At 39.8% G+C, this 26,845-nt stretch overlaps 1 protein-coding gene across 6 annotated transcripts; it reads left to right on the forward strand.

The window, feature by feature from the left end:
• Positions 1–21,319: 21,319 nt before the first annotated feature.
• LOC125782628 (uncharacterized) lies at positions 21,320–25,573 on the forward strand. 6 transcript variants are annotated; one of them, XM_049467286.1, is made up of 7 exons: positions 21,320–21,597; positions 21,850–21,962; positions 22,166–22,255; positions 22,643–22,729; positions 23,164–23,250; positions 23,606–24,227; positions 24,373–24,497. In XM_049467286.1, exons 2-7 carry the CDS (start codon positions 21,857–21,859, stop codon positions 24,416–24,418), a joined length of 1,038 nt encoding a protein of 345 aa, XP_049323243.1. In that variant the 5' UTR covers positions 21,320–21,597; positions 21,850–21,856; the 3' UTR covers positions 24,419–24,497. The 6 variants fall into 6 exon arrangements, with proteins under 6 accessions (XP_049323243.1, XP_049323237.1, XP_049323238.1 ...); XM_049467280.1 differs by having other exon boundaries at positions 23,606–25,573; XM_049467281.1 differs by lacking the exon at positions 23,164–23,250 and having other exon boundaries at positions 23,606–25,573.
• Positions 25,574–26,845: the final 1,272 nt, after the last annotated feature.

Consider the following 26,845-nt stretch of genomic DNA (forward strand, 5'->3'; position numbering starts at 1 on the left):
ATTCAGAGGTGAGTATTCTTGGTCTGTAGCCTGCTTCTAACTCCAGCTAGCACTACAGGAGCATGATTAGCATTACCCGCTAAGCGCTAGCTTTTTGGCTGTTCAGAGATGAGTATTATCAGCCTGTATTCTGCTTTCAATCCTGGCTAGCACTACAGGAGCATGATTAGCATTACCCGCTAAGCGCTAGCTTTTTGGCTGTTTAGAGGTGAGTATTATCAGCCTGTATTCTGCTTTTAATCCTGGCTAGCACTACAGGAGCATGATTAGCATTACCCGCTAAGCGCTAGCTTTTTGGCTGTTTAGAGGTGATTATTATCGGCCTGAAACCTGCTTCTAACCCAGGCTAGCACTGCTGGAGCATTACCTGCACTAACTACTGAATTAGAAGGGAAACATGGCGACACCCTTGTTCCTAACAAGTAATAAAATGCGCCTTAAATCCAGAAAATAGATGTTTGTTGATAGTGCACCTTATAAAAAATGTGAAAAAAAATACAATAAATTTTAACAGTGTCATCTTGATAATTTGAAATGTAACAGTATGTTACTAAAAGTGGGTCAAAGCTCATGTTTCTGCTTGTTTTCAAGATCTAACATAAATAAAGACATAACAAAGAGAAACGATTATGACCTATAATGAATAATTATGTGGAGGGATCCAAAAAAAAAAAGGTCCCATAAACTGCTCATAAAAAGAACATTTGGCTGTGTCATGAAGGCCATAACACAAGTTTGAATTGTATCTTCTCCAACCCCCAACTCCCACAAACTCTCCCATGGTAACACAAAGATTCATGCAGTAAAAATGTCAGAACTGTGCAGGAAGAAGTTGTCATTTCAACAGAATATGGAAACAGCCCAGTAATCTGTCAGAGCATAAAGGCCTAAATACATATTTATGTTCATTTAATGGAAGTCTTTAGTCTTTAATCTCTATTCCAAAATGTTTTAATTGTATGCTCTTAAATTATCAATGTTAAAAAACGATTCTGTAAGTGATGTGAGAGACCAGGGGTTTTAAACTCAACCACATATAAAAAACCTTACCAAGTCGGGGTCCAATAACCATGTATGTATAGAATTTTTGCTATATTAACCGAAATATAGGCATATTGAAGTAGACCTTAAAATATACTATTAAAATGTAAATAATTTAAAATAATTTAAAAAAGAGAGCACTTCAGTTTTTGAATCAGTTTCTCAGATTTTGCTATTTATAGGTAAATGTTTGAGTAAAATGAACATTGATGTTTTATTCTATAAACTACGCACAACATTTCTCCAAAATTCAAAATAAAAATATTTTCATTTAGAGCATTTATTTGCAGAAAATGAGAAATGGCTGAAATAACAAACAAGATGCAGATCTTTCAGACCTCAAATAATACAAGGAAAACAACAAGTTCATATTCATAAAGTTTTAATAGTTCAGAAATCAATATTTGGTGGAATAACCCTGGCTTTTAATCACAGTTTTCATGCATCTTGGCATGTTGTCTTCACCAGTCTTACACACTGCTTTTGGACGACCTTATTCCACTCCTTGTGCAAAAATTCAAGCAGTTCAGCTTGGTTTGTTGGCTTTTGATCATCTGTCTTCTTCTTGATTATATTCCAGAGGTTTTCATGTATACTGATTTTTGATTGGACACATAGTTACTCCATAGCAATAGATTTTTGCAATTTTCCCCATAAAAATGAAATGCAAATATTTGGCACACTTCAAATATAAGTAATAAAGATACTCTCAACCCAACCGTCAACATGGAGTTCCAGATCAACCACTTAACCACACCATCGCAACCACTTATCATGAACATACAGGATTCAGTGTCCATTAGGCAAATTAAAACAAACCAAAAAACAATCCAAAATACAATTTCCTGCTATACAGTGTCAGTCAAAGGTTAGGACACACCTCCACGTATTCAATGTGTTTGCTTTTTTTATGATTTTTTTAAATTGTAAATTTAATATTGAAGACTATATTGAAGCTATACAGCAACACGTGCAGATTTATTTTGTAAAATTAAAAAGTGTTAAATAAACCAGAATATGTAGAATATGTCTTCTACTTTAGATTCTTCTAAATAGCACATTTATCTTTGTGGACAGATCTGCAGAGTCTTGGTATTTTAATCTCAGTGTCTCAGTGAGGGAGAGTCACCTGGAATAGTTTTTTCAGCGTCTTGCTGAACAAAAAAAAATGCTGCTCAGGGGAGCTAAAAACTTTTCTACATAATTTCTTATGTGTCCCTTAATTGTTTTCATGTCTTTAGTATTAATATGCAATGTAGAAAATACATTAAATAAAGAAAAACATTGAATGAGAAGGCGTGTCCAAACTTTTGACTGGTACTGTATATCCACTAGAAGGAAGATTAGACCCAGTGTATCCAATTTTTGGATAGATGGATGGCAGTATTAATATCATTGCATGTTGAGCCATTGCATTCTGGGGAAATCTGGTGAAAATCCCGGGGTTTTTAATATGGCAATAAACAGTAGATTACAGAAAATGACTAAGGTGCTTCCCAGTATTGCACAGCCCTACTTAGTAACACCATAGAAACCACAAACTAGCAATATCACAGAACATACATACAATACCATGGCTTAACATTATTAACATTTTTAGATATTAGGAACCATTTAGCCTCAGAACCATTCCGTGTTTTCTCCAGGAGAAAATGTTTCTGTTTTAAATCTGATGTTCTGGGAGTTCTGATGGTTCCTCAGCTAGTTTTTGTAAACTTGTGATGAGTAATCAGCCCTTGCATGACTGCTCTGCTTGGGCAAAAGGTCAGGAAATCTTGTGACTTCTAAACGTTCCTGAAAATCTTGCATGCGATTCGGTCTTAAATAGTTCTTCATGTTCTTCGTGTTTCTACTGATTTTATTCCTTCAGGAACTTCAATTGAAAGCTTCCACAGGAAACCAAATGTGGTTCTTCTATGGCAGAGGTCACTAATAGGCGGACGGCGGTCCGGGTCCGGGTGCAGACGTTGTCCAATCACCCAAACTACTAATAAGGATTTAAATCTGACAATGTTCATTTAAAGCGGTGGAACGTTCATTGTGTTTATGGTTTAAGTGCTTTACAGTGCAGTAAACTTACAGACCAATCACATGTGTGGTGTAAGATCACCAAGCGCTCTCCTCAGCCAATCAGATCTGTGCAGATTCGAGCGTGCGGAGCCACACAGGCGAAGCAGGTGGTGAGAAGTGGGAGAATAAAGCGAGAAAAGATGAGAATACAGATGGTGCGCACCAGAAAAAGAAATTAAAATACTACCTTTATAAAACATATTAACAGTAATGTAACTGAGCTGTGTTACTTGGAGGAATTAAAGAAAAACAACCGAGACAAGAGTCCAAAATATTCCACTTTACTCCACCTGATCAGAACTCCTCAGCAAGAAAAAAAAAAACCTCGCTCAACAACCCTACCTCAAAAGTAAGGCAACCCCCAGGGGACAAAACGCATTGGCAACTTCTCCCCATCAGTTTTATAACCGTTTTTATAACATAATAAAGTCTGATACAGTAATAATATTAAATAAAATAAAACTGCTGTCTCCATATATTGTATGATTTGTCATTCATGTAATTATTATCATGATAGGCAGGAGAAAATCTAATATAAATAAAATTAAATAGAATAAATTATAGCATATTGAAACAAAGTGAACATACAGATTCACATTATTAGACTCGATAAGTTAAATGATTGAGGGTGTTTCCATTTATTTTCTGATAGGTTGATAATGTAATTATTGCGACAGGCCTATTTAAAACAATACATATTGTTAAAATATACTAATATGTATTTTTTTTTTTTTTTTGCAGTTGTTGATGACATAAAACACTGATAGAACTACTAGGCTTCCTCAGTATACAGTATATAATACTGAATCATAACACAAGTTAAAAACGGTGACGGTCCGGATCTTAGCCTGGCGAAATTTTCTCTAACTGGACCGTACTGAATTCTAATTGAATACCCCTGTTCTATGGTATTGCACCACAGAACCCTTTTGTTGGCACCTGTTTTGTACTTGGGAACCTACTATTTCCCAATAGAACACATTCTTTGGAGGCGTCTCTGGAGCTACAGGAGCTCAGAGAGGTCAAAAAGGGAGTGTGGACTCAATGAAGAGGAAAAATGAAATGGTGCTCTTGACCTGGCCTGCTCCTCCTCCCCCACTGACTCCAACCTGTCTTGCGCACACACACACACATACACACACACACACAAGAGGAATCTCTTGCCTATGCTGCTTGACTGACCAAGCAAGATCAAAAGCCCTCCTAGTTACCCAAACCTCCTTTGCTCTCTCCCGCCCGCCCAGCCCAGCCCCTCCTCTCATCCCAGCCGGGAGCTGATTGAAGCGATTCATGACCAGGTCGTGACCCCTGCATGCCGTACACCGGCTGAGGAGAGACAAGCAGCTTGCCTTACTCCATTCTTCCAGCCAAACCCACAGCTTCATCACAGATCCTCACCGTCCTGTTTCTTTCCCCTAGCTATGAATTATAGGCTTTTAGTGTAGAAATAACTGTATTTATAGCTTACTAGATAATAGAATTAGCCATTCTTTAAAATGTTAAAGTGTTGCAAAATGAACTTCTTTTCCTAGTCACTGTGCTCTCCTCCGAGCGCGCTAACTGCTCAGGTAACGATGCATCAGCAGCAGCTTAAAAAAAAAGGGTGACTGACTTCACATGTCGGAGGAGGCATGTGCTCGTCCACACCGTCCTAGGGTCGCTTGCACCACTGGAAATGGGGGTGCACAGATGGGGTGGGTCAATTGGCTAGCCAAGTTGGGTAAAAAAATGGGAAAAAAAATCAGAAATAAAATTATAAAAAAAAAATAGACCAGAAAATAGATGTTCATTGATGGTGTGCCTTATAATCTGGTGCACCTTATAGTGCGAAAAATATGGTAAGAGAGTATTGCTAAAGAAAAATGCAATAATTAAAATATATCACCCATAATTATAATACTAAAATATAGCAATTAATAACAATCTTTATTAACTTTTTAAAAAATTTCACCCATTTTGACCAGATCTTCTCAAAACTGTCTTTTGATAAGCAGACATTTTTGCCCTTTACTCTCTGGCTTTTGTGACATTGTTCACTTCACAGAGGGCTTTTGTCTCTTCAGCGTTCTTTGCTGAGGAGCTCTATGCTGGTGCGTATTGATTCTTCCTATACTCCCCAGCATGGGGCAGCTTAGTCCTTGTTCAGTGTCGCTCTCAGCTTTAATTAAAAGGTTATTAATACGGTATCAGGCAGGGAGATTAGGGCTTGCGGTTACTGAGGGAAAGCTTTGTGGAATCACAAGGTCCTTTTTCTCGAGTCCTGTCGTATTTATCAGGTTCACAGGCAACAATAGGCCCCAAAATATCGGCTAACAGATTCGTGAACGAGGAGATCTAAATTGCTGCGCGTTGTTAACTTAAAAGCTTATTCAGAGCTAGGCTAAAAGCCCCCGAAAGCTTTGATCTGTCAACCAAAAAAGATGGAGGAGAAAGACAGGAGATCTGGGTTTTAGCCGACTAATGATTTATTTAGTCTTGAGTAGATCTACCACGTGTAGACTGTTTGGGTTTGGACATAAACATTTTTAAGTAAGAAAGAGTACTGACACCTACCAGAAAGAAAGAGCTTATTACACCCTTATTACAGTCATTTATCAACTGATTTTAAGATTATTTTACTAGCGTTAAAGTTTCAACTAAGTTAGCACCTTTGTAAATGTTTAAATGTATTGCAGAGTGTACTTAAAGTCGTGATCTATGGTAATCAAATGCTGGCTTGATAAATGTTTCAGAAATACTGTATAATCCAAAAAAAAAAAAAATCCAAAACTCTGAAACTCTTTACACATTTGTTCAGCACCCATCATTACCAGTTTTAAAAAGCAATTATAACATATTTATTTAGTTTGCTATGTTTTTAGAATGTTTTATAATTTATTTTATATATATATATATATATATATATATATATATATATATATATATATATATACAGTGCTGAAAAAAACAGACAAATCTGAAGAAACCAGTTCAGTTTCTGAATCAGTTTCTCTGATTTTGAGTAAAACGAACATTTTATTTTATAAACTACGGAACAATATTTTCCCCAAATTCCAAATACAAATATTGTTATTTAGAGCATTTAATTGCAGAAAATGAGAAATGGCTTAAATAACAAAAAAGATGCAGAGCTTTCAGACCTCAAATAATGCAAAAAAAAAAAAAAAAAAAAAAGTTCATATTCATAAAGTTTTAAGAGTTCAGAAATCAATATTTGGTGGAATAACCCTGGTTTTTAATCACAGTTTTCATGTATTTTGGCATGTTTTCCTCCACCAGTCTTACACACTGCTTTTGGATAACTTTATACCACTCCTGGTGCAAAAACGTTACAATAGGGCTCACAAATAGCAGTCCTTATCACATTAATAAACATTGTTAAATTGTTAAGTAAAGTCTCAACAAATTATTAATTGACACTAGTTAAAACATTATTACACATTACTAAAATGTAATGCCTAAGAATATTGTAAATGAAAATGAAAATTTAATTGATTAATAATTAATAATAAAGGGAACATATTATACCTGTTTTTACTTAAGTTAGAATAGGTCTATGGGCTGTACAAAACGTTTTCATGATGTTTTTATTGCATAAAATCACTCTCACATAAAGAGATCCCACCAGCTCAATTCTTAAAGTCTCTTTCAGAATGGGCCGTTTAAGGGTTCTGTCACTTTTATGCAAATAAAAGAGGCCACAAACACACTTCTGCCAAATGACAAATCACGAACAAGCTAGTTCATGCTTTACTGGGATAAAAACACAAAACTTCCTCATCCTCTGACGTACCACAGACAGTAGGTACAGATCCCTCCTTCAGACAAAGTCTTCTGGTAAATCCTGCTGTGTACTCAACCAGCGCACCAAAATGCTGTTTTTTTTGATGATTTGACAGGAAAGTGGTGGTGCCAGGGCGGTTCTTTTCACAATAAGTTTACTTATAAGTTTGACACTGTTCCCAGGTGTTTTCTTTTTCCTGTTTTGTGTGTTTAAATGGTTCATCGTGTTCCTGTCTTCCTCATCCGTGTTTGTTTGTGTTTAGGTCGGTCAGGTTATGTGTTCCTTTGGTTTGTTCTATCCCCATGTACTCTGTTTCTCAGTTTTTGGTACTTTTGTTTGTTTATTTGTTGTTTAATAAATAACTTGCCAGTGCGTCCACTCTTCACAACAAATTCTTGCTCCCAACCTGAAAACCTGGTAACCCTGAGTGTGGAAATGGGACTAGGGGAATGGCGCTGGGCAGATTCAGAGGCTAAAACCCACACAGATTTAATAAGAAAATACTGGCTGAAGCTCTGCTGACCAGAACTGCCAGTGCTTAAACTCAGCATGTTTCCTCGATATCTGATTATACATCCTGTCATTGTTATGAATTGCTACAGAAAATATAATCCTTAATGGTAGCTTTTTATTTATGTGTTATTTTGTTTGTTATTTTTTTTTTCTTTTGTTGTTTTACTGTTGTTTTTATTACTTTATGTTGTGAAGTACTTTCTCATACTTCTTCCTATTATTAAACCATTTTGTTTGCTAAACACCTCAAGTAAGTGGGAACAGGAAGATCTGTCGGCACCCACTTGTCGTTTGTTCTGATGGTCATGGTCCCTAAAGGCAGAATACATTGGATAAACATGACTGCTCTCAAATACAACCTCCAGCCTCCACGAATAATGGGCTTAAATTACTGAGTAATCTTTTATTGTTTGACTGTCTAGACATCCTGTGACAACTGATATAATAGCCCATAGTAATGTGCTGACATCATCACATAGCACTGATACTGAGAAATTTCACATCCTCAACAATGAGGCCTGAACAGCTCTGCAAATATGAAGTGTACACTATATAGTATAGTTTAAGGGTGGGACAGTTTTGAACACTTGAACATACTTCCATGATGAGGTGATTTGTACCAGTTTATGTAGGTTCAGTGCATATTCTGAATTCCTGTACTACATACAGACTTCCCCTGTAGTGCAATGTAGCAGGTAAATCATTAGCTTAGCCAGCACACATCTGAGAAATGTAGGACCTGTAAGCTAATATTAGGATTAGTTTAGTAATTAAACTACTGTATATCATCACTGTCCAATGAAAAACAGGTATCTTTATTTTTGTTGATTTTTTAGTTCACTACATAATTTGAACACAAAAACTGAGCCTTATACTGTGTCAAGATTTCTTGATGAACGGACCAATAGAAACTCTTCAAAAAGTACCTGAAATATACTACTTTTACATTGACTTCCATTAAAGTTTAAGAAGGTTTTATCTCTCCTGTGAAGTTACTGTTTTAAAGATACATTTTTTTCATTATGGCACCATGTCTTATGTCATGTGTGGGCATAAGGGTTATAAAAAGCCATTCAGTATTGAGTTGTGGAGCAGTGAAACTCCTGGAATGATGGAGCTCCATCAAATGCTTTTGGCTAGAGTTGGCCAATTAATTAAATAATCAATTTTAAACTTGTATGCTTTCAGTTATTATTGTTTTTTATTCTGTTAATACTCTCTTTTTAACCTTCAGCTTCTTCTATCCCCTTATACTGCGTGTGTTCAAGTACTATTCCTTTAAATCCTCTTACCACCTGGGTAGTCATGTGACTCCTCCCCCTCCAATCTGCAACATGGAAGCAACAATAAAGAAATGATGTTTTTACACCTATAGTTGGCTTCTATGGTCCAGATCAGATGATGAGTTTTTTTTTGTTTGTTTTATTTGCAGCATTTCTCCCTCAGTTGGGTTTGGTTTTACACACGCATAAACCTAAAGAACCAAAATACACTCCGATAAACCATGCAAGCACTGATTGGTCAAAGCTGTCTGGCAAAGGAGAAAGAAAGTAAATATAGTGAGAAGATTCTGTGTTCCAGTGTGTATATCTGTGCATTGTGAAGCTGCACTGCACTTTTCAACACAGTGTTTTCAGTGAGATGCACAGCACAGATGTCCGTATAGTAAATGCATGTAAACAGCATGAAGCAGAATCAGCGTTTGTTCATAGCTGTGGTAATTTACTGTTATCTGGCTAATGTGTCAGATTAAACTGCACCTTCTCAGCAGTTTAGCTCTTGATAGCTGGGTAGGATTGAGACCAGATCATGTTCACACCATAAGTGAACTGCTCCAGAGTTTGAACTAGCTAGTGTTGGTCCGGTTGTTTTTATCCGCACCCGAGTAAAGCTTACTGCTGACTGTTTTTTTACAGCTGCTCAATTGAACCACACTAAGGGTACAAACCATAGACTGTGTATAGCTGGACAGAGCATCGTCTCTCAAAAGTGAAGCCACCACAGGTCGGGCGCCCCCTGCTGTTCGGTTTCAGAAAGCTGTGTAACCCCACCCATCCCCATAGGTTTCAATGGCAAAACAGACAACTTTCAATCACGTTTTTCTCCAATATACTGTAATTCTACCTCCATTATTTAAATGCAACAGCTAGTGTAACCTCTGCTTATATTGTAAAATGTTTATATCCCCGCAGAATTCGTTTTTAAGAAGGTTATTCAGTTCTATTCAAAAAAGGTGTGGTTATTGTAAAAGGGTTGGTTATGGGCGGGACCAATAACAGACCGTCAGCTCCGCTCCGCTCTGAAGCCTGTGACCGCGAGGCAGCCCTCAGGGGCGGGGTTATTTAAATGAGTAGGCTGTCTCTCCACAGTTTTTCTCCCTCCTCTGGACTCTACTGCGCAGAATCGGGTGTCAGAATCGCCAACATGGCGGAAGATTTTGGCTTCATTTTCACTGAATGAATGGGAACGGCGACATGGCGTCCATCTTTTTTTACAGTCTCTGGTACAAACGATCCCGAGTCTGTTTTAACTGGACCAAATAGTCCTGGTGTGAAAACGCCCTTAAACACAAAGCAACTAAACATCTTGAGCAGCAGCAAAAATCGACAGTGTGCCTTATAATCCGGTGCACCTTATGTACGAATTTTGAAAGACAGGTTGTAAAAAGCAGGAAAGCTACTCCACTGAAGTGCAGCATTATAAAGTTTCTGAGTTTTAGTGAAGTTTCTCCAGCACCAAGTCTGGAGCAGTATTAGCATTAGCCGCTAACCACAGCTTTTAGGTCTTTTGCTGTTTAGAGTTGAAAGTTGAGTATATTGAACTGCAGCCTGCGTGTTTACCATGTTAAAACAGGCTATGTGGGAAAAACAGCTATCTGATAGCGCCCTGGCTTATTGGAACACTCAGGGTTTCTCGGTCCAGCGCTGTCAGGCAGCATTAACTAGCGCTAAGCGCTGCTAACCGCGGCTAGACTTAATTGTTCATGAGATTAGTCTTAAATCTGTGAGCTAATGGATCAAATCTGATGATATTTTTTTTTTTATGATATTCAACCCAGTAATTGAGAAGACAAGAGGATGACAGTTGATCAGATGGATACAGATACTGTGTGTTGGATCCCCTAGACATGCCCTAGAGCTGTTTTCTTTTTCTTAATTGTAATTACTCTCAATAAATGTGTAGCTAAGCTATAACTATAGTAAAAACACAACGGTTTTGGTCAGTTAAGCATGTTTATGTACGTTTGCTACATTTTTAAAATTCTTGTTCTACACACTGACTCCCCTGCAGCTCAATGTAGTGGTTTAATTATTAGCTCAACCAGCAGCACCCATCTGAGAAATGTACAATATTGGTTCAGTATTAGCTCAAGGGTTGGATTCTTGCCACAAATTACAAAAGACCACTATAGAACTTTGCCTCTGGTTTAGAAAAAGTAAAAAAGAAATCTGAATCTGGGTATGAACACATACTTGTCTAGGGTGGCAGACTGGTGTGTATTTATTCAGTTCCATTTTTCAGCATAGCTTGTGAGAGCCGAGACATTTTTTGAGACCCTCAGACCAGCAGAGGACCGAGAGTGGAGCTGACACATTGTCATGGGTATCAGTATTTTTGCTGGTGATGTGTTGATTTAGCAGTGGGCTATAGCAGGCCGCAGACACTGTCGTCTCAATAACACCTTATGCAATGTTTTCTCACTGCACAGCTGCTCCACTGACTCAGGGGCTTATAAAATGTACATAAACCAATTATTTCTCTGGACTGTTTGGTTATATATGCAGTATACAGCCAGGAATGCATAAATGAGACTATGTAAAAGCGTATAGGCAAGTTATTAAAGTTACATAGAATTGTAATATGTAAAAATAAAAAATAAGCTTGCTTGTACTCAGTACTGTATGTTGTAGTTATGCAGAAAAATGAAAAAATGAGAAAAGCAACGATCAGATACTACAGTTTACTGTAGTTATATGTCATAAAATATAACAGTCCTATGTACTAAAGTACTGAATCAAATCCAGTTAATATTTTCAAGGACTGTATTTACTATAGATATACATGTATTATTTTATAAGATTTATATAGAGCTGTAGTATAAAACTACACAGGCCTGCACTATATGACAAGGCTTGGTAAAGGTACTCTGGACTATACAGTCAAGTTTGGATTGAAGATTGAAACTAAAGTCTTTCAATCTATGAAGACAAATATATCAGATTATTTAGCAAACAAAAAAGTGATAAACAAACTAGAATATGCTACATTTTTTTATTTTTCTAAATAGGCACCTTAGGTGGCTTAGATGCCATCTTTGAACATCTTGGCTGGATTTTCTCCAGATTTATAAGGTAGAGATACCTGGAATTCAGGGTTTCAGTTAACAGCTGTGCTGAACTTGTCAAGAGTTAATTACTTAAATTTCTTGCTTATTAGAGCGTAAATTGTAAAGCTGTGAAGAGGTAGATTTGGTATACAGTGAATTTAACTATTTGAGTAATGTTGTAATCCAGATTATGGTAAGAACTGCTCAACTAAATAAAGTAAAGGTCAGTCAAGAACTGTGAAAGTATCCTAAAGTGTAATCGCAAAGAACATCAAAAACATTATGATGAAGCTGGCTCTCATCAGGACCGCCCAGGAAAGGAAAAGCAAGAGTTACCTCTGTTACTGTGATGGGCAGTGCTGCACCGCGGGCTGCCAGCAGGGGGACTGGTAGAAATGGTAGAGTGGGATCCCAAATCTCCAACTCCCAGAATCCCCGGCGGTGATTAGTGTCAACCAGCTGCACATGTGCACTACCCTATTTAAACCTCAGTCTAACCAGACCTCACTGTTGCACCTTCACAGAGGGGTGACCGGTACTAGAGGGTATAAGAAAAGAAAAGAAAAGAGAATAAAATAAAAGGTGATCTCAAAAAAGGAAAGTGATCACAGCAAGCATCACAAAAAGAAAAAAAAAGAAAAAAAAAAAGGTGGTCTCAAAATAAGGAAAGAGATCTGAAAAGAAAGCCACACAGAAATAAAATAAAAGAAAAGAAAAGAAAATATCTTGAAAGAGAGCATAAAGAGAGGACTGAGCGGTGCTCAGCCAGTTCTAAGTTTGGTTGTGTTTTAGTTTGGTTTATTTGAAGTTTAAAGCTGTCTTTTGTTGGTACAAGCCATTTTGTGGCATTTCCTTTGTTCTGTTTCCCGCCTTTTTTTCCACACCTCTTGTTGGGGATTTTTTCCCACTCATTCTCCAGTCTCCTTGGAGAAACATTCACCTAAGCACAACACATTTCAAATTATTATCCCAATCCATAACTAGAACTAAATAATACAAAATAGAACTATATCCTTATAAGTATATAAATATATATAAATATATATCCTTTTATATATTCATATCTGCTCTGCACTTGGATCCCACACCTACCCCAACCGTAACAGAAAGGTGCAACCATCAATGGATCCAGCAGAAGCAGGCACGCTGAAGGAAATCCTTCAGCTTCAGGGAGCAGCCATAGGCCGCCATGAGGACATGTTGCAGCAAATGATGCAGCAGCTGTCCATACTAGTAAACAGCCGCACTGAGGCAGCTACAGAGGTGGCTGCTCCACAGCCCCCTCCTCCTGAAACCCCTGCACCAGGGGTAGCACCTCCAGCTCAGGGGGACACACTGATTGCTACTCCTGAGCGCTTTGGGGGGGAACCAGAGAGGTGTAGAGGGTTCCTGCTCCAATGTTCGTTGTTTTTTGAGCAACAGCCCTCACGGTTCCCTTCAGAGCGCTCAAAGGTGGCCTTCATAATCTCCCTTCTTACCGGGAAGGCTCTGGCCTGGGCTACGGCATTGTGGGAGCAAGGATCTTTAGACTGCACAAGCAGTCAGGCCTTCACTACAGCTCTGCGCCAAACCTTCTACCAGCCTCCTGGTGGCAGGGAAGCTGGCCCCCGCCTTCTGGAGCTTTTCCAAGGTGCACGCTCTGTAGCAGACTACGTTATAGAATTTCGTACTTTAGCTGCTGAGAGCGGTTGGGATGAAGGGGCCTTAAAATCTATATTTCAGCGTGGTCTTAACGGGAGGATTAGGGATGAGCTAGCCACACGAGACCAGCCCTCTGACCTGGCCGGGTTGTATGAAATGTGTATTCGCCTCGACACCCGTATGCGTCAGAGAGCCAGAGAGCGGGCTTATGGTGCGCGGGCTCAGGTGCATAACCTGCCGGACCTTGCTTCCCCTGTTCCTTCAACACCTACACGGGAGATGCCTGAGCCCTTGCAGCTTGGGGGCACTCATCTGCCTAGTGCTTCATCTAGCCACTCCCTTTCTGGGATGGCGCAACAGGCTTCTCCCCGCAAATCGGGAAACGCAAGGGTCTATCCTGGAAGGGGGAGCCGGGACTAGACCAAGACGCATCCCCCGCGTCTGGTTTGACCCTCATGGCAACGCTTAGTTGGTCCTCCCAGCGACTTACCCGAGTTGAGGCCTTTGTGGACTCTGGGGCTGCGGGTAGTTTTATAGATTCCAAGCTTGCCATGACACTTAGACTTCCCCTTGAACCCTTGGACCACCCTTTGCCTGTCCTTGCTATCGATGGGCGGGCTGTTGGTTCAGGGTATGTCACGCATCGCACCCAACCACTTACCCTCCGTGTTGGTGACCACGTTGAACAGATAGAACTCTATCTGACACAGGCCCCACGCTTGCGGTTAGTCTTGGGTTACCCCTGGCTACAACAACACAATCCTCGGATTGACTGGTCTACAAGATCAGTGTTTGCATGGGGAACTCGATGCCAGGGGACCTGCTTAAGGCCTCCTGACCTGGCCCCCACTTCACCTGTGACATGCCCTGAGCCTACTAGCTCTGACCTCTCACGGGTTCCGAAGGAATACTGGGACCTCCGGGAGGTTTTCAACAAGGATAAGTCCCAAGTGTTACCCCCACACAGACCATATGACTGTGCAATCAACCTTCTCCCTGATACCACACCACCCAGGGGAAGGTTGTTTGCACTATCACCTCCTGAGCGTAGCGCTATGGAGAAATATGTTCAGGAGGCCCTTGATTCAGGATTCATTCAGCCCTCTTCTTCCCCGGCTGGAGCAGGGTTTTTCTTTGTGGGGAAGAAGGATGGTGGCCTCCGACCATGCATTGATTACCGGGGCCTCAATGCCATCACTGTTAAAGACCGTTATCCCCTGCCTCTCATGCAAACAGCTTTTGAGGCACTACAGCAAGCATCCATTTTTACTAAGCTGGACTTACGTAGTGCCTATAACCTGATCCGCATACGGCAGGGGGATGAATGGAAGACTGCTTTCATCACCCCTTCAGGGCACTACCAGTACCGGGTTATGCCCTTTGGGTTGATGAATGCCCCAGCAGTCTTCCAACGGTTCATTAATGATGTGCTAAGGGAGGCCCTGGACCGGTATGCATATGTTTACCTCGACGACATCCTCATTTACAGCCGGTCTCAGGAAGAGCATATCGGTCATGTCAGACGGGTTCTTCAATTACTCCAAGAGCACAGGCTTTTTGTGAAACTGGAGAAGTCTGAGTTTCATACTGAGACTGTCTCATTCCTAGGATTTGTTGTCTCCAAAGGCACCCTCCGAATGGATCCAGCGAAAATAAAAGCTGTAAGGGACTGGCCTCGGCCTGCCTCCCTCCGGCAGGTACAATCCTTCCTGGGGTTCGCCAACTTCTTTCGCCGGTTTGTGCGCAACTTTAGCACTGTGGCAGCACCCCTCACTGCCCTTACGCGAAAGACCCCAGGACCTTTTCGCTGGACCACAGAGGCACAAAAATCCTTTGAAGACATCAAAGCACGGCTAACATCACCGCCAGTTCTTCAGTTGCCTGACCCTGAAGAACCATTTGTTGTCGAGGTAGACGCCTCCGATGCAGGAGTCGGAGCTGTGCTCTCCCAGCGCCAGGGGCCTAAAAAGAAGCTGCATCCCTGTGCTTTCTTCTCGAGGAAGTTGTCCCCGGCTGAACGGAATTACAGCATTGGGGACAGGGAGCTCCTGGCTGTAAAGCTTGCACTGGAAGAGTGGAGACACTGGCTAGAGGGGGCTAAACACCCATTTATTGTCTGGACTGACCACAAGAACCTGGCCTATATACAGCAGGCAAGGCGGCTTAACCCTCGTCAGGCACGATGGGCCTTGTTTTTTGGCCGCTTCCATTTTTTGCTGTCGTATAGGCCAGGTTCAAAAAACACTAAGCCAGACGCCCTCTCTAGGCAGTGGTCACATTCCAGCCATGATCCCTCTTCCGAACCTATCCTGCCAGCCGCACAGATTCTGGCTCCTCTCCGCTGGGGCATTGAAGATGCAATAAGAGGGGCACTGAACCGAGATCCTGATCCTGGAGGTGGGCCCACCAACCGGCAATACGTGCCTGCCAGTGTCCGCCAGCAGGTCCTACAGTGGGGACACTCCTCTCCTTTCTCTGGGCATCCTGGGGTCACCCGAACCAAGGAGTTCCTCTGTCGGCGGTTTTGGTGGCCTGGAATGGAGAGGGATGTCCGTGTCTTTGTTGCGGCCTGCCAGGTCTGTGCAAAGAACAAGACACCCAGGTCTCGACCACCAGGTCTGCTCCATCCCCTACCAATTCCAGCCCGTCCTTGGTCCCATATTTCACTGGACTTTGTGACGGGTCTGCCCCCCTCCAGGGGGCATACAGCTATCCTGGTAATAGTTGATCGGTTCTCCAAGGCATGCAAGTTTGTGGCCTTGCCGAAACTTCCCTCTGCCAAGGAGACAGCTGACTTGCTATTACAGCACGTCGTCAGGGTCCATGGGATGCCCAGTGACCTAGTGTCGGACCGAGGACCCCAATTTACAAGCAGATTCTGGGGGGCCTTTTGTCGGAGAATGGGGGCCACAGTGAGCTTAGCGTCCGGATTCCACCCAGAATCCAACGGTCAGACAGAACGGGTGAATCAGGACTTGGGTCAGATGTTGCGCTGCCTGACTTCCAGTAACTCCTCTACCTGGTCCGACCAGCTTCTGTGGGCAGAATACGCCCACAATTCCCTGTGGCACTCCTCACTGGGCATGTCACCCTTCGAGTGTCAGTTCGGCTATCCTCCACCATTGTTTACGGAACAGGAGAGGGAAGTAGGGGTCCCCGCTGCTGACCAGTATGTTCGGCGCTGTCGTCGAGCCTGGCAGAAAGCACGGGCATCTCTCCAGGCAGTGACGGAAGCCCGAAAGCGGACTGCTGACAGAAAGCGTCGTGGTACCCCTGCATTCCGCATTGGACAGCGGGTCTGGCTCTCGACCCGGGACCTTCCACTCCGCGGACAGTCCCGTAAGCTGGCACCCCGGTTCATCGGTCCCTTCAAGGTGGCACGCCGCATAAATCCTGTGACTTACCGCCTGCAGTTGCCCTCTAACATGAAAGTCCATCCCACCTTTCATGTATCAAGGCTCCGGCCGTTCCTTTGTGGTGCTCCAGACCCAAGTGCCCGGCCGCCTGCCCCACGCCTTATAGACGGAGCTATAAGGCGTCGCATCTTGGACTGCCGTTATGTTAGGGGCAATACTCAGTATTTAGTTGACTGGGAGGGCTATGGCCCCGAAGAACGTTCATGGGTCCCAGCACGCCACATCCTGGATCCCGAACTTATTCGGGAGTTTCGACGTGACCGCGCTGCGGGCTTGGGGACGTCGGGTGCCGCCCCTAGGGGGGGGGGTTCTGTGATGGGCAGTGCTGCACCGCGGGCTGCCAGCAGGGGGACTGGTAGAAATGGTAGAGTGGGATCCCAAATCTCCAACTCCCAGAATCCCCGGCGGTGATTAGTGTCAACCAGCTGCACATGTGCACTACCCTATTTAAACCTCAGTCTAACCAGACCTCACTGTTGCACCTTCACAGAGGGGTGACCGGTACTAGAGGGTATAAGAAAAGAAAAGAAAAGAGAATAAAATAAAAGGTGATCTCAAAAAAGGAAAGTGATCACAGCAAGCATCACAAAAAGAAAAAAAAAGAAAAAAAAAAAGGTGGTCTCAAAATAAGGAAAGAGATCTGAAAAGAAAGCCACACAGAAATAAAATAAAAGAAAAGAAAAGAAAATATCTTGAAAGAGAGCATAAAGAGAGGACTGAGCGGTGCTCAGCCAGTTCTAAGTTTGGTTGTGTTTTAGTTTGGTTTATTTGAAGTTTAAAGCTGTCTTTTGTTGGTACAAGCCATTTTGTGGCATTTCCTTTGTTCTGTTTCCCGCCTTTTTTTCCACACCTCTTGTTGGGGATTTTTTCCCACTCATTCTCCAGTCTCCTTGGAGAAACATTCACCTAAGCACAACACATTTCAAATTATTATCCCAATCCATAACTAGAACTAAATAATACAAAATAGAACTATATCCTTATAAGTATATAAATATATATAAATATATATCCTTTTATATATTCATATCTGCTCTGCACTTGGATCCCACACCTACCCCAACCGTAACAGTTACTGTGTGTATTTTAGTTTGTTTCAGGTTTTTTAAGAGCTTGTTTTAGTTACTACATGATTCCTTATGTGTTCCTTCATAGTCTGAATGACTGTATTCATTTACAATGTAGAACACAAAAATAAATAAAGACGAGAATAAAGAAGTGAAGGTGTGCCATTGACTGGTACTGTATATTGAAGGTAAACAGGAAAATATATAAGAAGCCCGTGTAAAGATAAATACAAAAATGAATATAGACCAATTAATACTCGATACTACTGTAATACAAACCAGCATAATATAACAGATATTTTATTACAGGTACTGAATATGGGAAAATTTACTTTAGTTATAGGAAGCTAGAAAATATAACAAGACTATTTAAAAGGACAAATATATACAATTTCCTAATTAAGTGGACTGTAAACTGTAGATACACAGGTCAAACAAATATAATAAAGCTGTGTAAATGTTCTGAATATTGACCAGTTACTATGACTATGTACTGTAGTTATACAGCCAAATATAACTGATCTCTGTAAAAATAGATCAATTACTACTTATTACTATATACTGTAGTTAATTTAGGAAAGTATAACAAGCTAATATCTAAGATTATATTATAGATATATAGTGTTCACTTCTCAGTACTGCTTGGTGTAGGTATACTAATCAGGGAAATACACCTCTGTGTAAAATGACTAAATAGTCAAGTCAAGTAGTTTTATTGTCAATACTGCATATGTACAGGACATACAGAGAATTGAAATGACGTTACTCTCCTTCCCAAATTTTACAGCAAGTACAGATAATAGATATAATAAAAGAGAGAATGGGAGACACTATGTGTACAATACAGCAGAGACACAAATAGACATACATGAGACAAAAACAAGGTGCAGTAGTGTGGGGGAGAAATAGATATATAAATATAAGTAAAAAAAAGAAATAGATATATAATATAAAAGAGTGGGAGACACTATATGTACAATACAACAAGACACAATAAACATACGTAAGACGGAAGACAATAGTGCAATATTGATGGTGATTGAGATGGGATGACAGTATAAATAGTAAATAACAGTAGTGCAAATATGTTATCTAGCTTAAGGCTGGTAAAGTCAATGAGTGCTAAAGTTCTTAAAAGTTCACAGTTTTTGGGGAATTAAAGTGAGTATTGACAGTGCAAGTATATCAGTAGTGCAGATCCATTTGGAAGGGACCAGTACTTTGTGTATTGTAGTGCAGAGTTTCAGTACTGTATTGGTGGGGGGTCAGGATTCTGAGTGAGTGTGTGCTGGGGGCAGGATTGGGATGGGGGGTAGAGCAGGAAGAGAGTTCAGCATCCTCACAGCCTGATGGATGGGGCTGTCTCGCAGTCTGCTGGTCCTCGCCCTGAGACTCCTCATTCTCCTACCTGATGGCAGCAGGCTGAAGAAGCTGTGTAGTGGGTGGGATGGATCTCCTATATATATATATATATATATATATATATATATATATATATATATATATATATATATATATATATATATATATATCTTCGCTGTCCAAGGAAAAACATATATCTCCAAAACAAAAACTGTACAGAAAAGAAATAAAACCTTCTTAATTTTCAATGGAGGTCAATGTAATAAGAGTTTATTGACACAGTATAAGGGACAGTTTGTGTGAAAAACTGAAGATTCTTGTTTTTCATTGGACAGCAGCGATATATCAGATCTTGTATATCAGACCTTTTAGGTTTTTAGTTGGGCTGTGCACTTTAAATCGTGAACGTGATTAATATGAAATCAGTAATGTTTGTTTGTGGTGAGAACGTGATCTGGTCTCGATCTGACCCACCTATCAAATAAACTTCTATTTAATTGACCTAATCTGCTAATAAGGCACGGTTTAATCTGATATATTAGCTAGATAATATACTGCTATGAACAAACACTGTCTGTGCTACTCCAAGTTGTTTACACATGCAGCATTCACTGCTCGTAGCTCCGAGGACATCTGTGCTGCTTGTCCCATTGAAAACACTGTTTAAATGCGCAGCTTCAATTTTTCAGCGTTCTGTGTTAAAGCATCTTTACACTGCACAGATATATGCGCTGGAACACAAAATCTTCTCATTATATTCATATTTATATTTTAAAATGATATATATTACGTTATATTTACCCACGTTGGTTTTATCTCGCATCTAACATACAAATACTGTATAACTGACACAACTGATATATAATTGATATATACTGATATATAATTACATTTTACATTTCTTACATGTAAACTTGTGCCTTAAGAAGAACAAGTGTGATTAGCCAGCAGTTTTAATCAACAGAAAATTGTTGTAATTAATCTGATTCAAAAAATTTTATTCGATTGACACCACTTTTTTACATGATTTAAAGGCTGCCTTGGCACAGTGGTACTCATCCTCTAGAATGAACTTCTATCATTATTTAAAAATATTTTTAATTCATTTGATCATTCATCTTATTGTTTTAGTCCCAGCGTAGTGATATTAATGCAAGTATGACTGGATGCTGTTACTTGTAAATATAAAGCAAAGACGATCTTATAGGGTATTTTATAGCTTTAAGACAAAAATCTGATTGAGTATTGCTGTTATTTTCTTCACGGTCTGTGTAAAAAAGCTCTGTGTCTCTCTGTTGTTCTCCGTCTCATTCCAGCCTTCCACAGCCTATCTCTGCTGCCAGTAACACAATGGAAACGTTGTGTGTGAATGTTGTGAGCCGGCTCCCCGATCGCTTTCTTTCTGATAAGTATGCCTGTGGCTTTCATACCAGTTCATTCAGTTCATTCCAGCATATTCATGACCGGGATGGAAGTGCTGAAACGCCACTACAGAGACAATGAGATCTGAGACAACCCTTCATTTATTCAACTTCCAATCAAAACAGCCATTATCTTTTTTCATATTTCTGGAGATATTCCTGAAGAGATTAAATATTAAAGATAATCTACGTCCACGAGGAAGAGTAAGACAAAGGAAAGAAAGATAAAAAGGAAAAACTACAGGTGTCTCTGTCAATCACATCCATTGTTAGAAGACAATTAAAAGCTGTGGGTCTGAAAGGAATGAAAACTGATCAAGAAGCTCTCAGTGAGAAAAAGAAAAGGAAAAATGTAATATTAGATTAAATCAAGCAAAAAAAAAAATGTGCCCAAACCTCTTCTACAAACAGCAAATCAGAAAAAGTTGGGATAAAGTAAAGATAAATATGCTTCATTGCAAACCGTATGAATTCGAAAATAAGACTCAATGCTTTGGCTGGAAAACTTGTTCACTAATTTGTTCATATACAGCTCCACTGTAGACCACTTCAGTTTCTAAATCAATTTCTCTAATTTTTCTATTTATAGGTATATGTTTGAGTAAAATGAAGACTGTTGTTTTATTCTATAAACTACAGACAACATTTCTCCCAAATTAAAAAAAAAAAGATATATATATCGTCGCTGTCCGATGAAAAACACGTATCTCCAGTTTTTGCGTTTTTTACTTTTTTTCATGTGTTGAATGTGGGAATGCATCTCTACCTATCCATACAAGTGAAGATGAAAATGACCAATCAAAAGTCTGAAAAATCGCTCATCTGTTTTCCGCGTATCTCCATTGGCTGCTAGACCTGTCTGTCAAACCGCGTATCTCCTCCTCCCAACCCCCGCCACCTCTCTCTGTGGACGTGAAGAAAGTTGTTCTCCGGCAGCGTAGCTCAAACACTCAAGGTAAGAATTAAACTGTATCTGTTTTAACTAGTCGCTAACACGTGTAAATATGTGTCACAGTTCTATGTTACTTCATTTGAGCAGTGTTTATTACAGATTTTCGTTCGTAATAAGGTTAACTTGCTTAAAGGCTAGTCAGCTAAGTTAACTAGCTAGCTAGCTAGTTGTCTAAAACACACATTAGCTAGCTAGCTAACTAGTAGAGGGTCAGGCAGTTAACGTTATGTTTTGTGTGAAATCTGTCTCTTTCAGACCAGAAATGTCTCTCTCATTGAAAGAGCTATGTGCACTGGTAAATGTACCGTATGATAGGACACTGGAGGAAAAGGTGTTTAGTGAGGAAGATGAGGAAGACGAGGAAGAGGGTGAGGCTGTAAGGCAAGAAGAAGTCGTGTTAGGATGCATTGAGTCCTCTTGTGAGGAGCAAGGTTTATGGAAAATGTGTATTAACATTAAGTCAGACAGAGTAAAGATTTCAGAATTTAAGTTTTTACTCTTCAAAACAAAGCCTGAATTCGGTCAACTAGTGCAGGCACTGTTACAATATTTTATTTTCTTTTTATTGAAGATGCACTTTGCCCCAGAAATATCTCTGGACAAGAACAGGCCACTGAGGATGTGCAAGATCAGGTGGAACATAATGAATCCGAAAAAGACGGTATGTGTCTGAAAAACACACAGAGGGAGAGAAGTGTGGGTGTGAGAGAGAAAGAGAGACTATTTAACCCATAAAAGTTTAGACCCAGTTTTGAATATTGATACAAAATCCCTAAGATACTTTACCTGAGATATTTACCTGTTTATTTCTTATTACATGAGAAAGGGGGTACATAACTTAATATTTTAAGGTTAAAATTCCAATGTAACATAAATGATAAGAATAATTTAGTAATTTGAATTTTAACATTTTGTTCTAGAAATAATTTCAGAGCTAGTTATATGAAAAGTAAAGGGTTTAGGACACGTAATTATGAGATCTATTGGGCTGAGCACTGGAAATGCAAGAAAGCAAATAGCAAATTTTTCTGTTGTTTTTTTATTAAAGATGCACATTGTTCAAAAAATATCTCTGGACAAGAGGATGCTGCTGATGGACAAGATCAAATGGCACACAATGGATCTGAACTAGTGGGTATGTGTGTGTCTCTCTCTCTCTCTCCCTTTTTCTCTCTCTCACACACACACACACACACACACACACACACACACACACGGATGGACTTGTTATCCCATAAGAGCTCAGACCCGGTTCTGAATATTGATACAAAATCCCTGAGATACTTACCTGAGATACTTACCTGAGATACTTACCTGAGATACTTACCTGAGATACTTACCTGAGATACTTACCTGTTTAAGGTTAAAATTCCAATGTAACATAAATGACAAGACTAATTTCATAACTTGAATTTTAACATTTTGTTCTAGAAATAATTTCAGAGCTAGTTATATGAAAAGTAACACATTTTAAAGGGTTTGGGACACGTAATTATGAGATCTATTGGGCTGAGCACTGGAAATGCAAGAAAGCAAATAACAAATTTTTCTGTTGTTTTTTTATTAAAGATGCACATTGTTCAAGAAATATCTCTGGACAAGAGGATGCTGCTGATGGACAAGATCAAATGGCACACAATGGATCTGAACTAGTGGGTATGTGTGTGTCTCTCTCTCTCTTTCTCTCTCTCTCTCTCACACACACACACACACACGGATGTACTTGTTATCCCATAAGAGCTCAGACCCGGTTCTGAATATTGATACAAAATCCCTGAGATACTTACCTGAGATACTTACCTGTTTAAGGTTAAAATTCCAATGTAACATAAATGACAAGACTAATTTCATAACTTGAATTTTAACATTTTGTTCTAGAAATAATTTCAGAGCTAGTTATATGAAAAGTAACACTTTACACTTTAGCGTTTGGGACACTCGTTGTGTTTTTTTTATTTTTATTAAACACTTGAAATGAAGTAAGAATGTTTGTTTGTTTTTTTCCTTCAAGAGGGCAATAAAGAAAATGATGTAGCTGAGGAGGCTTTAGGTGGAGAGTCTCGCATGGGAAGACCAAAAAGGCGGACAAACACAGAGACCTGGAAAGTCAACACTCAGAAAAGGAGAAGAATGATGGGTCAGTCATATCTTGGAAGAAGGCAAAATGAGGAAGTGACGAGGGAAGAAAGAAAAATGGGTAGGCCATGCCAGTCTGTATTTTGTAGGAAATCGAAAAAGCTGCACTGTGAAGCAATACAGGAAGCGGACAGGGAGGCAATTTTTAAATACTTCTGGGAAAAATTAGACTGGAGGGAGAGGAAAATTTATGTTGTGTCACTGGTAGATGTAGGCCCTGTGAGAAGACGACGGACAGGAGAAGAACAGTCAAGGAGGTCAGCATCCATTCTGTGTCACCTTAAAGTGGATGGCAAAAGGACCAGGGTATGTCAGAGCATGTTTCTTTCAACACTAGGGATCAAGCAGTGGTGCTTTCTAAGTTGGGTTGGCCGGAGAGAGCCTGAAAAGATAAAGAAAACCAGCATCAGGAATGAAGAGGTTGAGTTCCTTCAGCAGTTTCTAAAGGACCTTCCTAAGGTTCCATCTCATTACTGCAGATCTTCCTCTACAAAAATGTACTTGGAACCTCTTTTTAAATCCATCAGCCATCTTCATTCTGAATACACCCATGCTTGTGCAGAAAATAATGTCCAGTCTCTTTCAAGACAAGTATTCAGTAGCATTTTTAACCAATTAAATCTCTCGCTGTTTCACCCCAAGAAAGATCAGTGCAATACGTGCTGTTCATATAAAGTTGGAAACATAGATGCTGGCACATGGGAAGAACATTGCAGGAAGAAGGAGTCAGCAAGAGTGAGCAAGCAGGAAGATAAAAACAATGCAACTGAGAAAACAATGGTGGTGTGTATGGATCTGCAGGGTTTACTTCTTTGCCCCAAACTTCAAGCCTCAGCACTCTACTATAAAACCAAGCTTGGTGTCCACAACTTCACAATGTACAACATGGCAACCCATGATGCTACTAATTATTTGTGGCATGAAGGGGAAGGTGGACTCACAGCTAATGAATTTGCTTCATGTATCATCCACTTCCTTGAGGAACACAGCATGCATGATGAATACATCTTATGGAGTGATGGATGCAGCTATCAAAATCGCAACATAGTTTTAAGCAATGCTCTGCTGAAGTTTGCAACTGAGAAGCAAAAGGTCGTTACCCAGAAGTACTTGGAAAAAGGGCATACACAAATGGAATGCGACTCCGTGCACAGCGTGATAGAGAGAAGACTGAGAGACAGAGACATCCATGTTCCAGCCGAGTATGCCACGGTGATCAGAGCAGCACGGTCCAATCCCAGGCCATACAATGTGCAATATGTCAACCACAGTTTCTTCCAGGACTACAGCAAGCTGAAGCTTTGTAAGTCCATCCGTCCTGGCAAAAACCCTGGAGAATCAACTGTGTTTGACCTCCGGGCTATCAGGTATGCTCCATGACATAGATTCTCATCTGTCTCACTCTAGTACGCTCAATTATGTCTCATTGAGTTGCACAAACATAAATAAAAAATTAACAAAACAGACATTCGCGATTAAGATAATGGCAGTTCTTATCACCACCCGACTGATATATCCCTGGTATCATTACTGGTTATATTAAACTGTTGTTATACTTACCTTAGCACTTTGAATGACCGTTGTGTATGAAAGGTGCTATATAAATAAACTTGCCTTGCCTTAGATGCTTACCTGTTATACTTACCATAGATGCTTACCTGTTATACTTACCTGTTAAACTTACCATAGATGCTTACCTGTTATACTTACCATAGATGCTTACCTGTTATACGTACCTGTTATACTTACCTTAGATGCTTACCTGTTATACTTACCTGTTATAAATTTGCACACTTTTTGTGTTTTTTACCATTTGCTCTCTTCCCTCTGTTTTCCTTTGATCTCCTGGACCCTTTTTAAATTTGTATTAGTTGAAAGGTATCTAAGTGACATAGTAAAACATTTCTTAATAAATCTATAAATATCTGTCATGTTGTGTTCTTGATGCAGAATAGATTAAAATATAACAAATATTTTACAATGCAGTATTTCTGAATTATATTTCTGAATTATTCAGATTTTAGTGTTAAGAATTGTTCAGTAGGAATTTCCTAGCTAGTTATCTGGCTAAACTGATTTGTGAAAGATGTATGCATTGGTTGATTCCAAAAGGTGGGAGCAGAGGACACCAGGAGCATGCATCCTGCCTCTTTAAAAGGCAGTAAGGTATTGTGCAAAACAATATGTAAACAGTCCAGGTCTTGCTAATATAATCAACTGTTTAAATATGCTGTGTTGGGGAAAACCCGTTTTGTAGAAAAATATTTTCGTAGTTTTTTTTAATGTAATGTTTGGTCTCTTTTGGGGTATGAGGATCAGCTGATCGCGCATTTCCGCGCGTCAGATATTAAACCAGCATGGAAACAATAAGTCACACTAAGGATTCAGTGTGATTTTAGTCAATAACAGTAATACTAGACTCTGCTCCCGTTAAAACATGATTTATACCGGTAGAGTGTAAGGAGAGCGTTCAAACTGCGCAGCTTGGTGGACGTGACTCTTTGGAATTCACTGTAACGCCCGCGTATGGAACACCCGCGTATGTCCTTTTTGCCGTGTACAAAGCACGTAAGTCCATTTAACATATAAAACTATATAACTTAAGAAATCAAAATAATATATATGAATTTTAGAACTAAATTATATGTAAACAGCGTTATCTGTTGTTTATTTTACCCAATATTATTTAATTAAAAACGTTTTTTGCTTTTCCTGAAAAGTCCGGTTTTTGGAGATACGTGCTTTTCATCGGACAGCGACGATATATACAAATAACAGACCTCAACTAATAATAATAAAAAAACAAGTTCATATTCATAAAGTTTTAAGAGTTCAGAAATCAATATTTGGTGGAATAACGCTGTTTTTAATCACAGTTTTTATGCATTTTGGCATGTTCCTCTTTGGAATGTTGGCTAGAGAGAGAGCGAGAGAGAGAGAGAAAGAGAGAGAGAGAGACCAATGACGGGAGTGAGAGAAAGCTCTGCAATTAAAAAAAATGGCTAGTGGAAGTGATGGCACGGAGGCAGACATCTCCTTATGAACATTTTCATGACTTGGTAGGAAACCAACAATTGCAGTGTCATGAGCAAATGTCTACAATGAGCAGTTTCAA

The sequence above is a fragment of the Astyanax mexicanus genome, chromosome 18, assembly GCF_023375975.1.
Source record: "Astyanax mexicanus isolate ESR-SI-001 chromosome 18, AstMex3_surface, whole genome shotgun sequence".
NCBI classification, from domain to species: domain Eukaryota; kingdom Metazoa; phylum Chordata; class Actinopteri; order Characiformes; family Acestrorhamphidae; genus Astyanax; species Astyanax mexicanus.